At 59.4% G+C, this 12689-nt stretch overlaps 1 protein-coding gene across 1 annotated transcript in view; it reads right to left on the reverse strand.

Moving 5' to 3' along the window:
- Positions 1–961: 961 nt before the first annotated feature.
- The window catches only part of PDE2A (phosphodiesterase 2A), a 41913-nt gene continuing 30185 nt past the window's right edge, over positions 962–12689 (reverse strand). The window contains exons 4-31 of the mRNA XM_054270503.1: positions 12489–12577; positions 11944–12053; positions 11406–11461; positions 11272–11331; positions 11015–11174; positions 10875–10927; positions 10309–10383; positions 10157–10198; positions 10003–10071; positions 9758–9888; positions 9518–9629; positions 9392–9431; positions 8892–8955; positions 8723–8801; positions 8462–8639; positions 7253–7365; positions 6928–7005; positions 6606–6728; positions 6323–6393; positions 5844–5966; positions 5653–5740; positions 5496–5543; positions 5314–5388; positions 5058–5157; positions 4715–4827; positions 4418–4456; positions 4166–4272; positions 962–3957 (exon numbers count right to left, since the gene is read on the reverse strand). Of these exons, the coding sequence (XP_054126478.1) occupies positions 3732–3957; positions 4166–4272; positions 4418–4456; positions 4715–4827; positions 5058–5157; positions 5314–5388; positions 5496–5543; positions 5653–5740; positions 5844–5966; positions 6323–6393; positions 6606–6728; positions 6928–7005; positions 7253–7365; positions 8462–8639; positions 8723–8801; positions 8892–8955; positions 9392–9431; positions 9518–9629; positions 9758–9888; positions 10003–10071; positions 10157–10198; positions 10309–10383; positions 10875–10927; positions 11015–11174; positions 11272–11331; positions 11406–11461; positions 11944–12053; positions 12489–12577 (2622 nt within the window). The 3' untranslated portion in view covers positions 962–3731. The remainder of the gene's footprint in view (positions 3958–4165; positions 4273–4417; positions 4457–4714; positions 4828–5057; positions 5158–5313; positions 5389–5495; positions 5544–5652; positions 5741–5843; positions 5967–6322; positions 6394–6605; positions 6729–6927; positions 7006–7252; positions 7366–8461; positions 8640–8722; positions 8802–8891; positions 8956–9391; positions 9432–9517; positions 9630–9757; positions 9889–10002; positions 10072–10156; positions 10199–10308; positions 10384–10874; positions 10928–11014; positions 11175–11271; positions 11332–11405; positions 11462–11943; positions 12054–12488; positions 12578–12689) is intronic.

Raw genomic sequence — 12689 nt, forward strand, 5'->3', positions numbered from 1 at the left:
GGACACGCGATGTCTGCTGTGCCCACTGTGGGGACACCTGCACCCCACCCACGGGGCAGCTTTACCCCATCCTTGGGGAAACCTGCTCCCCACCCTAGGGATCAGCCGGGACGAAAGGACAGGAAGCAATGACGGGCCGAGGCTGCGGTGAGGGACTGGAAGGAAGGCCGTGATACCCTGACGGATCCAGGCAGGAATGTCACCTAAGGGCACGGAGCCCTCGGTGGCAGAGGCAGAAGTGGGGCAGCTCCTGGCTGGTAACCATAAACCCTGCTCTGGGACTAGTTCGGAGGATTAAAGGGTTTAATCCCAGGATTTGAATCGGCGCTTGGAGCAGGATGGAGGCATTTGGTAGTTTGGAGCATTTGGTAGTTTGGGCAGTTTTTCACGGTTTTTCACCCCCATTTTGGCAGCTCACGGAGTGGCAGAGCGTGCCAGCACCAAAGCCTCTGGGGACTTTCCCTCTGGATATAAAATACCCAAAAACTGTCAGATTGGGCTGGGATGAAAGTGCTGCATTGATTTTGGATGATAAATTGCTCCTTAGCCGGATGGCGGGAATGAAAGCTGCAGTACTGATGGATGATGGGCAGGCTAGGGGATCCCCTCTGGGGCTGTGCAAGGATGGCTGCAGGAGCCAGAGGAGCAGCTGGATTCTGCCACAGCCCCAGCCCAGGCTCAGAGGGGTCCCAACACAGGCCTGATCCTGCATCCCAGCCTAGGATCCCACTGCAGTTCCAGCCCAAGCTGGATCCTGCCCCAGGCGCAGCTCCCCCTGCTGCGTAGATGGGGCCCAGCATTGGAGCATTCCATGAGAGTGGAACATCCAAGGAGGGGCTGGAGCTTCCTGGGGAGTCAGAGCTACACGGCCCAAGCTGGATTCTCCCCCTGAGGGTGATTTTGGTGTTCATAAGTTTCAATTGGAGCTCCCCAGACCCCAACAAGGCCACCCACCAACCTGTCACGGGAAGGTTGACATATGAAATTTATTTAGGAAAACCAAAACCCACCAAAAAAAGAGAAATAATAATAAAGAAGGAGCAGGAGGAGGAGAAACAGTGGGGGGAGGAGGAGGAAGAGGAGGAGGAGGAGGAAGAGGAGGAGGAGGAGGAAGAAAAGAAGGAGAATAAGAAAAGGAGGAGGAGAGGAAGAAAGAGAAGCCATCTCCTCCTTAGGCTCCATTGGAGTCCAGAACAACCAGTGCCGCAAGACAGAAGGACAGAAAAGCTGGAGGAGGTTTGCACACCCACACACGCCTGTGCACACTCCTGGGTGAGCTGGGCTGGCTGTGAGCTGCACTCCTCACTATCCAGAGGGATATATACAGGGGCAGGAGCTGGGAAAGCTTTGACTACCTACACACACCAGCAGCAGGGGCTGGAGAAGTGGGATACGGCTGGGAAAAGGGCACCCCTGGGTGCCCCCACCACGGTGAGGTACCCTGGATGCAGAACCCAAGTGCAGGACACCCCCACATCTGTTGGATGGGGAGGTCTGTGCATTGTCAGGCATCCCTGGGCGGCACTGGGATGCAGGGGCTGTCTTTGAACAGTTGTGCCTACTGGCACCTTGGTGCCAGGGCTGTGCCAATGACACAACAGGATGGGGCTGCTGTCCTCCTCTTGCAGCTTGGGGGTTTGCTGCCTTCTGCGACCATCCCCACCCCCTGTGGCAGTGTGGGGAGCGGGGGAAGGGCTTGAGGGGGTCTTGGAGGCAAAACCATGGGCCAGCAGACAGACTCAGTCAGCAGGTGGGTCCCACCAGGCTTCGGGCAAAGCATCTCACTAAAGGCATCTCCGAGTAGGTAAGGCAAAAGGAATTCAGGCCACTTCAGCCATGTGGAGCAGCTCAGCGTTGAGGTCTCCCATTGCTCCTGCAGACACACACTCCAGGTGTCCCGAGAACACCAGCAAGTCATCGCTCACAGACAAGCCAAGGAGAGAAGCAGCCACCGTGCAGCCCAAATCCAGGAGGGACCCACTGTGGCCCCACTGGGGATGGTGCCATGGGTTACTGCAGAGCAGTGGGCATGGGATGGCAAAGGGCCCCACGTGCACTCTTGATCCCTAAAGAACCAACATCAATGCCAGCAGTCCTGGAATTTTACCCTGCTGCTCCCATCGCCTTTCCCTGCTGTGGTGGTGGACTCATCCAGCCCCCACAAGCTGGATGATGCAGCCTGAAGGCTCAGTGCACCCTAATCCCCCAATGCTGAGCCCACCCACTCAGTCCCAACACTTCCCCTGCTCATGGGTGTTTCAGGTGGCCTTGGCTGGGGTGATGGAGCCCAGGATCACATACAGCTGGTCAGACCCTGGGGGCTGGTGGAGCCCCTGGGACTGGGAGGGTCCATATGGGTTGGGTTGTGGGACTGGAGAGGCCACAGGAGGGCAGCAGGGTCCATGCACAGTGGTCTGTAGGACCAGAAAAACCACAGGAGATTGGTGGGGTGCATGCATGGCAGTCAGGACAAGAAGGGAGTCATGGGAAAACACCAAGGTCCATGCATGACCAGATCAACCACGGCTGACCAACAGCATCCATGCATGGTGCCACGTAGGACTGGAGGGACCACAGGAAAATAGCAGGGTCGATGCATGGTGGTCTGCAGGACCAGATGGACCACAGGAGACCATTGGGGGTCATGTCCAGTGGTCTGCAAGACCAGAGGATCCCAAATGTTGGCGGGATCCGTGCACAGAGGTTGGTATGCAGGAGTTGTGAAGCCACTGTGAGCTAGGGTTACTCACATGGTCACCAAGCAGAGAAGCTGCTTGCAGTGAGGAGGCTCCGGGTGGACACCTCAGAGGAACACCCATGTTCCTCTACCCATGGCAAGGACATGTATGGGACCAGAAGGTGAAGGTGATGTGTGGGATCACATGGACCCCCTGTGGAGCACAGCCTCCCTCCCCTGTGCATGCAAACCAGCAGCAGGACCCCCAGTCTTGGCAAATGTGTAGCCCTTGTAGGGGATGTGGTTGAGTGGGACTGGGCTGTGTGAGATATGAGCCCTTCCATGTGTGAGTGGGTTCAGGGGTCCTGGAGGGCTGGGGCTTTCAGCCAAAGGATGCTCAGCAGCTGCTAGGGAGAGGCTGCAGCTGGTTCTCCAGTATGGATCCCAGCAGGGGATGCAGGCACATCCCCATGGCCGTGGCCATCCCACTCTGGTGCCCCTTCCCTCCTCCAGCTGGAGCCAACCTTCTTCCGTGGACCTGATCTATGGTCCCCATAGATCTCCATAACATCCCCCCATACGCTCTACAGCCATCCCAGAGTTGTCCCACTGTCCCTCATCACCCTGCCCCACACGATCCCCCTCTGTCCTGCTGACCCATGCACACCCATGACATGGTGACCGAGCCCTCCATGGGTGCTTCCACCAAGGACATCGTTCTTATTGTCACCCCATGGAGACAGGACCTGCAGTCTTAAGGCAGCTTAAAGCACATCCGTCCCCCAGCCCCACCGTGTCCCTTGGTGCTCCCAGCCACCAAGGCAGTGTCCCATGGACTCCTGGGTGGACGGGACACCTGAACACCCGCCCCGGAGGGAGGAGATAGTCACTCAGTGGTGGGGAAGGACCAGTGGCGGCTGCTGGCAGCACACAGCCCTTGCTGTGATAGTCCAGATTCACTGATATCCCCCCAAACCTCCTCCCCATGAGCTGGGGGATGAGGCTTGGGGATGCTCCCAGCCCAGCCATGGCTGTGGCCCCCCCGTTGCCTTCTTCACTCGGCCCCAGCCTCGGCGGGCTGCCCCACCTCAGGTTCCAGGCAGCCATTGAGCTGGGGGTCAGGGACCTGTGGGTCATATTCCTCATCCAGAAAGTCCAGGGAATTGTTACTGGGCAACCCCCGGATGGTGAATTTGTGGGAGACCTTGGTCCACTGCTCCCGGTTGCTGGCCACCCGCTCGTAGAGCTCCGCTGCCTTAGGGAAGAGATCCTGCAGCAATCTGGGGAGTGGGGGATGCATTCCATCAGCACAGGGCTGCACCCCTTACTTCAGTGCAACCCCCTTGGCTGAGTGCAACCCCCATCCCCACAGCCTGGAACGCTCCCCAACATCTGCCAGACCTGGCACACACAGCCCCCGCTCCCACCCTGAGGGAGGTGGGGGTGGCAGAGGGTCCTCCCCATCCCAGCTCCAGCACTGGGGCTCACTTGTAGATGGGCATGGCAATGTGCTCCATGAAGCTGATCTGCAGCTCGGGGATGTAGGCTTTCTCCCGGTCCATCATCTCTAGCGGGCTGTTCCCCATGGCTTTCTCCTGCATGGGTGGTGAGGAGGGTCAGTGCCAGTGGTGCTTTCCCCCCATTCCCAGGCAAGAGCTCTCTGCCCACTGCCCACCCCCTCATCCCATTGGTGCTGTCTAGGAGCATTGGCCAAGCCCAACCCTGCCAGCTGGTACCTACCAGGTCACCCTGGGAGAAGAACTCCTTGTAGATCAGCTCCTGCAAGAGACAGGTGTCAGCACAGGGGGTGCAGCCTGGGATGATCCCCCATCCCCACTGCCTTCCACATCCCTCCCCACAGCTCTGAATCAAGCAGGGATATGGTCTGGCTTGGAGGGACTGGGTTCTGCATAGTCCAGGATCCTGCATGGAGGAACCCACCCCACAAGGGGCAGGTGTGTGCCTAGGGACATGCAGGTGGCCTAGGTGGGTTCTGAGGTGGCATTCAGGGGTTTAGCTCGGTGGTGTGGCACTCACTGCAATCTTCCTGGTGGTCTTCCAGCCCTTGGTCTGGTCAGACAGGTCACAGGAGGTCATGAGCAGGCAGAGCAGCAGGCTGCGGTGCTGCTTGTTCTTGGGGTCATATCCCACTGTGGGCACAGTGTGGGGCAGGGCTTGGGATGGGGGGCTCAGGACAGAGCTCCATAGCCCCCCTCATGCCACATTGTGAGCATTTAAGGGACAGCCAAAACCTTCTGTGTCATGTCCCAGCCATTATCACCCCTGACATAAGAACCTCCTGTGCCACCTCCCAGCTTTGGTGGGATGAGTTCCTACCACCCCTCAAATTCCAATCCCAATCTCCATTGAGGATCTTCACCTTCTGCCATTTTCTGGAGATCCTTGAAGATGCGGAGGTGGTGGGCCAGGTCGGTGGCCAGGATGATGTCCCGCATCAAGTCCAGCATGCGCTGATAGTCCTGTGGGCAAGGCAGCTGCTGTGACCAGCTCTGTGCCCCTGCCAGCTCCCACACCCCCCGGGATCCAGGGATGGGGAGCAGGAGGTCTGGAGAGGACACAGGGACTCAGCATGGGCAGGGGGTGGCAGGAGAGAGGTGTTTAGGTGGGGGGCTCACCTTTCTGGAGAAGTGGTCAAAGATGTTGCAGCCTTGGCTGTTGAGGATAGCAATGGCTTGGGCAAAGTGATGCCTCTGTGGGAGAAGGCAGGACCATGAAAGCAGGCAAGGAGCAGGCAAGGATGCTGCCATACAACCAAAACCCAGGAGAGATGGGCAATGAGAGATTTGGGGAATCTCACCTCCATGACAGAGCCCTCTGAACTGTAGAGCGCAGCCAGGACCGATTTCTGCAAGGTAGAGCAGCCAGGATGATGGTACTATGGGGGTGAAGACCCCCACAGTTCTCCCCATACCTCTCCTCCCCTCTCGCCCATCCCAGCTCTGGGCTCGGCTCACCGAGGCCACCTGGAAGGAGTTATTTGTTCCTCTGTGGTCCAGGTCGTGGCACATGCAGGAGATGAAGAGGGCAAAGATCTCGATGTCTCTGGGGAGGGGGAGGAGGGAAACTGAGGCAGGCAGGAGAGCAGGGAGCACCCCAGCCAGGCCAGGGGTTGGAGAACAGGGGCAGGGATAGCACCTGGCCTTACTCCAGGTAGTTAACGAGCTCCAGGTTCTTGTAGAGCAGGTAGCAGAAGTGGGAGACGGAGAAGGCGTGCATCCAGTTGTGGTAGGGGGGGTCACGGTACCCCTTCTTTACCATCAGGCAGAACCTAGACAAGGGCAGAGCCATGCAGGGTGGGTCTCACCCCACAGGGACCTCCACCTTGCCAGGTGCCCACCAGGCAGGCATGGGCATGGGGATCAGGATGGGGATGGGATGGGATGGGGAAGGGTTGGGGATGGCTGATGGGAGGGGGATAGGGACAGGGAAGGTAGACAGTTATCTGCATGGGAATGGGCATAGGGATAGGGATGAGGATACAGACAGGGGATAGAGAAGGTGGACAGGGATGAGGATGTCCAGGATGGGGACAGGGACAGGAAAGGAGATGGAGGGGATGAAGTAGGTGGATGGGGATGGAAATGAGGATGGAGACAGGGAAGGTGGACAGGGATAAGGACTCACCTGGTGAGCGTCTGACGGTCCATCTTGTAGGTGTTGATGAAATTCATGTCTTGCAGCATACTCAGGATGGCCTGGCAGGAGGGATAGAGGGAGTGGCAAGGAATGACAATGCCCAGCAAGGTCCCCCACGAGCCACCCCTGCCCTTGCTCAGCAGGAAGATGCTCAGGGCTGCAACCACAACCCTTCACCCCAGCACCCCAGCACCCCAGGGTTGGGATATATGACCTGACCGAGGCCAGGCAGGGGATGGTGGCAGTTGAGAGTTGTCCCCATGGTCCTCACCATGGAGGTGTCGTCCTCAGGCAGTGAGCGTGGTGTGTAGGTGAAGCTGGCAAAGTTGGGGTCAATGGTGGACACAGGCTGGATGCCCTCGCTCAGTAGTTTGGTGTACTCATCATCAGACACCTGCAGGAGCCATAGCCAGTCACCCACTCTGTGGCCAGATGTCACCAGGTGTCCCAAAGGCCACATGAACCATGGGGAGAGCAGAGAGCCCTGGGGTATCACCACCACCCAGCTGTGTGACCATCTTGGGATAAAGGGTGGAGGCACCATGCTGGCAGCAGGGGTCCCCATCCCTGTCCCTGTCCTCATGCTACCTCACCTTCATGTGGTACATCATCATCTCGTTGGCCAGGTGGCTTCGGTACTGTGCCTCATTCACCTTCTTGTACAGCAGGGACTGCGGGGCAGGATCAGGGATGGGAGTGCTGGGGGTGGGCAGACACCTCCAGCACCCCCCAGCCCACCCTGGCACCACAGCACATCTTTGTGCCCGTGAATTCCCTTCCCATCCCAGGGCCACCACCACTTGTCCCCAAGGAATGGGGACCCCACACACACATCCCCCCATCGCTCTGTGCTGTGGCAGAGCTGGGAGCCCACGCTGTGTGTGACCCCCTCCAAGTGGAGGACCCCCCAGCACATACATGGGCGATGCTGATGCCGCAGTAGATGGAGAAGGCAGTGGCCAGGTCCTCGTCGAACTTGCTGAACCAAGGGCCATTGATCTTGTTGACCAGCTCTGCCACCCCAATGACCTCTGGAGCAGAGGGGGGACAGCAGGGGTATCAGGCCCTTGTGCTGGGAACGGGGTCATATTTCTATGCTAGGGACAGCACCGTGTCCATGGGCTTAGGGCAGGGTTGTGCCCAACTAGCAGGGACAGTGCTGTACCTGTGGCCTGGGGACAGCATGACACCCACATTCTGGGGACAGTGCTGAGCCTGTGGCCTGGGGACAGCGTGGCACCCACATTCTGGGGACAGTGCTATGCCTGTGGGCTGGGGACAGCATGGCACCCACATTCTGGGGACAGTGCTGTGCCTGTGGGCTGGGGACAGCATGACATCCACATTCTGGGGACAGTGCGGTGCCCAGGGGCTGGGACAGGCTCATGCCCAGGGACAGTACTGTGCTCATGTGTTGGTGGACAGGATCATGCCCACATGCAGGGTACATGATCATGCCCATGTGATCAAGGACAGTGCTGTGCCCATGGGCTGGGACAGAACCATGGCCATGGGCTGGGGGACAGTGCTGAGTGTCTGTAGGGGGACAGGATCATGTCCAGGAACCACGCTGAGCCCACAGACTAGGACAAGGTCATGTCCATGTGCTGGGGTCAGTGCTGTGTTTGTCTGCAGGGGGACAGCCACACCCAGGAACTGTACCCTTGTGCCCAGAGACAGCACTGAGCCCAAGGGTCAGGACAGGACCATGCCCACATTCATGGGACAGAATGCTGCCCTGATGCTGGGGACAGGACTGTGACCATGGGACTGGGACAGGGTCATGCCCATGTGCTGGGGCAGTGCTCTGTGTACGGGCTGGGGGCAGAATGGAGCCCATGGGCTGGGGACAGAATGGTGCCCATGGCTGGGGACAGAAAGGTGTTCACATGCTGGGGACGAAGGGGGTTCACATGCTGGGGACAGAGCTGAGCCAGGATTGTGCCCCTGTGCTTGAACAGGATTCATGCCCACAGGCTGTAGGCTGGGGATGATGCTGTGGCCGTGCTGCATGCTGGGGACAGTGTCATGTCCACATGATGGGTGACCAAACCACCATGTGCTAAGACACCTGCTGGGCCAGACCTGTGCCCCCCTGTTCCCAGTGTGCCCCCATCCCTGGCTCACCCTGGCTCTCATTCTTGATGGGGAAGCAGAGGATGTTGCGGGTGCGGAAGCCGGTGCTGTCATCCACGCCGCGGTAGAAGAGCGGGTGTGAGTAGGCATCCTTGATGTTCAGGATCTTGCCGGTGGTGGCCACGTGCCCAGCGATGCCCTGGTCTGCTGGGATGCGGATCTCGTAGCTCTGTGGGCAGGGGAAGGGGATCACCAGAAAGGCCTGTGGGGAGGGACACAACCCCAGGCCCCCCAGCTCCATGCTGTGCTCACCTCGTCATCCACCACTCCACCATCGAACACCTTGGCCACCAGCTCGTGACTGAGCCGGTCCAGCAGGAACACAGAGCATCTGCAAGACACCCCGCTGCCATTCTCACCCACTGGGGAGCTCGGTGTCCCCTGTGTCCCCTCACCCATGTGCCCCACCTCCACCACTCACATCTCAGCATTGCTGAGGTTCCGGGCCTCCGTAATGATCTCCTGCAGCAGGACAGAGACATCATCTGCAGGGGTAGCAGTGAAGGGTCAGGGACCCCAGCCAGGCAGCGCTGCCCCCTCTTCCCCACTCATGCAGTGAAAGCAGGGGGAGGGTTTAGCTCAGGGTCCCGGCAGGAAGTCTGGGGGGCACAGAGGGACAGGGGCAGTGTGGGGCATGTGCATGTATGAGTAGCACATGTGTGCAGCAGTGCAGCTGCACATGTGCACACATTTCTAAGAGCTCTGTGGTCATGATATAGGCATGCAGGCAGCCATGCAGCGTCAGTGCATGCCAGGTTCTGTGCCAGCTCATTTCACCCTTCTGTTACCATTCCCCACAAGGGGACAAGGTTCTCCCTGGCTGGGGACAGAGACCCCATTGCTACCACCCTCCAGGGCTGGGGAGTGACCATCCGTTCCCCATTCCAATCCCTCACCATGGCTGCTCTCCAGTGCACCTACCCAGGTGGGTGAAGAGGTTCTTGGCCACCTGCAGCAGGGCCTGAGGGGACAGAGAGAATGCCATTAGTGACCAGTGCAAGATGGGGCACGCACACACGCATGTGGCACAGCCCTGCACATGCTCACCTGGCACTCACACTTGAGCTTCTGCTCCTTCTGGAAGGCCAGGGTGCTCGTGAGCACCGTGGAGGTGTAGCAGAAGCAGTGCTGGATCTTGTGCTCGTCCGTGTCTGTGAAGCTGGCGGGGGCACACCTCAGTTGTCCGTCGCCATTGGTCCCCCCCCTTCTCCATGGGAACAATGCTCCAGCACCCCAAAAGTGAGGGGGTGCAGCCCCACAGAGGGTCCCAGCCAAAACGCTGCTCACCTCTCCCCACTGAGTTTGTTGAAGGCGCAGGCCAGTGCCACCACCTGGGAGGTGGCCCGGCTAATGACAGGGACACAGAGCATGGAGGTGACCTCGCAGCCCAGCATGCTGCTCAGCTGCTTGTGCTCCTCCTGCAGGGAGAGGCAAGATGGGGCTGGAACCCCTGGCCCAGTCCAGGAAGCCCCATGGGACACTGGGGTGACACCCGTGTCCCCAGGTGTGGAAGGCACACAGCTGGTACCCACCTCACTGATGTCCTTCAGTGTGATGGGCTTCTTGTCCTCCACCACCTGCCCCAGGCGCCCAAAGGTGAGCTGTGGGGAAAGGGAACATGTTAGTGCACAGCACCCACTGCCCACCCCCTGACCTCCCAACCCCTCACCACCTCCCCTTGCTCACTGAAAAGCTGATCTCCTCATCCAGGACACGGTCCCCCACCACCTGGAAAAGATGGGAAGGAGGGGTTGCCCATGAGGAAGACACCATGCCAGGGGGTGACCTGTAGTCCTCTGTGGGGGTCAGGCTTGGGGGTCTGGCCCAGCGGCACCTACCTGGCAGAAGAGCTGGTGGTTGTCCTCAGAGACGAGCAGGAGGCAGCAGCACAGGGACTGGGTCTCCTGCTTCAGCTGGGGAGTTAAGGGGAGGGTCAGCACCCCAGCCTGCCCCGAGCACTCCCCAGGCAGAATCCAGCCCCTCCTATGCCCCCCTGTGCCTAAGGCACCCACACATGGCACAGAGAACTGGGTGCCCCTCCCCAGAACCTCCTCCCCGTGACACAGCAGGTTCACTCTGGAGGCTGCTGATGGCAAGGGGAAGGCTGCTCACTCTGGACACTACTGAGGGTCATACTGAGGTACAGAATGATAGAGAGCAGGAGAGGAACCTGGATGTTCTCTCAAGGAGCTTTTAGCATGACAGTGGCACTGTTAACTCTGGAGACTATTGATGGTTGTTACGAGGCTGCTCACTCTGGTCACTACTGATGACTCCACGGGTGATGCTTGAGGCTTTTCTTGGCTTTGGGGAATTTTCTTGTTTTGAAATAAAACAGGGCTCCCTGGTGTGTCCTGGGGCTGGGGGCAGATGGGGACAGGGGGCTGGTGGAGCAGCTACTCACGTAGTTGATGACCTTGAGCTGCAGCGAGGCGGCATCCAGGTCATACAGCTCACCTGCATGAGGGTCACAGTGCTGTGAGGGGCTGAGCATGGCTTCACCCTGCCCACACACCCCTCCCTGCCCAGTGTCCCCCCAGGTACCACAGAGCTGCAGGATCTTGCAGTCCAGGTCACTGTAGCTGCTGTCAGGTGCCTTCTCAGCCTTGGCCAGAGAGGTCTGGGAGGAGCTGGTGGAGAGGCTGACCTGGGGCCAGGGCTGCAGCTTCTGCAGGGCTTGCAGGCGCCGGACTGCCACCAGGGCCTGCAAGGTTGGGCAGAGGGGACAAGGAGCAGCAGGGCTGGGGGAAAGGCTGGCAGGTCCCCAGGTGCAGGTCCGCAGTTGAGAAGGAGTCACTCACGTGTCTCTCTAGCGCACGCAGGTTCTGCTCATCTGAGTCACTCAGCTGGCCACAGTGCACCTGGAGCAGGAATGGGGTCAGGACCCTCATGGCCAGGCCCTGTCCCAGAGCCCTGCCCATGTTCCTGCACTCACCAGGATGACACAAACCACAGCCCCACTGTTCTTGTCCACCAGCGGGATGATGAGCACTGCAAGCAAGAGAGGGTCAGTGCCAGGTGGGCCCCAGGGCCAGCCCGGAGCTGTGCAACTCAGCTCTTGGGGTGTACGTCCCCATTTCATCCTGATGTGTCATGACCCACCCACCCAGCCAGCCAGCCAGTCAGCCAGCCATCTCTCCATCTTCCCATCCCTCCATGATCCATCTGCCCAACTCTCTGCTTCCTTGTCCCTCTCTGCTTCCTTGTGCCTGAGAACATCCCTCATGCCTCCATCCTGTTTCTACCCACCTGTCTGTGCACCCATCACTCACCCACACACTGCTGTCTCAACCACTGCCTCTGACCACCCATGGACCGACCATCCATCCATCCATCCATCCATCCATCCATCCATCCCACCCTCCCTCCATCCACTCACGTCTCAATCCCCCTCCCTGTCCCACCACCCAGCCCTACACCCACACCCCCATACATGGGTGGTGCACCAACAGCACCCTTCCCACAGCTCCCACCTTGTGTGCCAGCGGCCAGGGGCGCTGCCAGGGGTCCCAGGTGCTGGCCAGGGAGCTCAGCAGGGAGCAGCCCCCCACATTCCAGCCGCTTCTGCTTCTGCACAGCATCTCTGTGGGGACAGGGATACTTTGAGCACCCCCTGGGAAGGTGAACCCCCAGGAAGGGGCAATCCCTGGGCAGAGACACCCACGGGATAGTGACAGGCTCAAGGACTGTGCAACACGTGTGCATATGTGTGTCCCTGCAGGCATGCACAGCCCCTGGACACAAATGTGTGTGCTCCTGCACACACACAGCCCCGTGCCAACACATGTGTCCCTGTACATACACATAACCCCTGTGCACGTGTGCACATCCAGGATGAAGAAGAGGATGGGAAGGGACAGCGGATGGCCACAATCATGGAGATGGAACGATGATGGAGATGGGGACAGGGATGGAGACCCTCCTGCCTTCCATACACACCATGCCTGTTCATGCACTCCAGCTGGACCCCCCCTGTGTGCCCATCCATGCCCAGGGCTGGGCAGGGGGCCGAGCTCACCTGAGCTTCCCGTTGGGTGGCAGCTCGTGAGGGGGGTCATCGCAGAGCAGCCGCGTGTCCCCATCCAGCAGGTAGATGTAGACATGCTCCTGGGGGAGAGGGGCAGCCACACATGTGTGCACAAACATGTGAGCACAGCCACAGGTGTGCACAAACACGTGTGCACAGCTGCAGTGGCACATGCACACATTCACAAACCCA

This window comes from Melozone crissalis, unplaced genomic scaffold (assembly GCF_028551555.1).
Source record: "Melozone crissalis strain CALT ecotype California unplaced genomic scaffold, PUWL_Pcris_2 ptg000009l_1, whole genome shotgun sequence".
Lineage (NCBI taxonomy): Eukaryota > Metazoa > Chordata > Aves > Passeriformes > Passerellidae > Melozone > Melozone crissalis.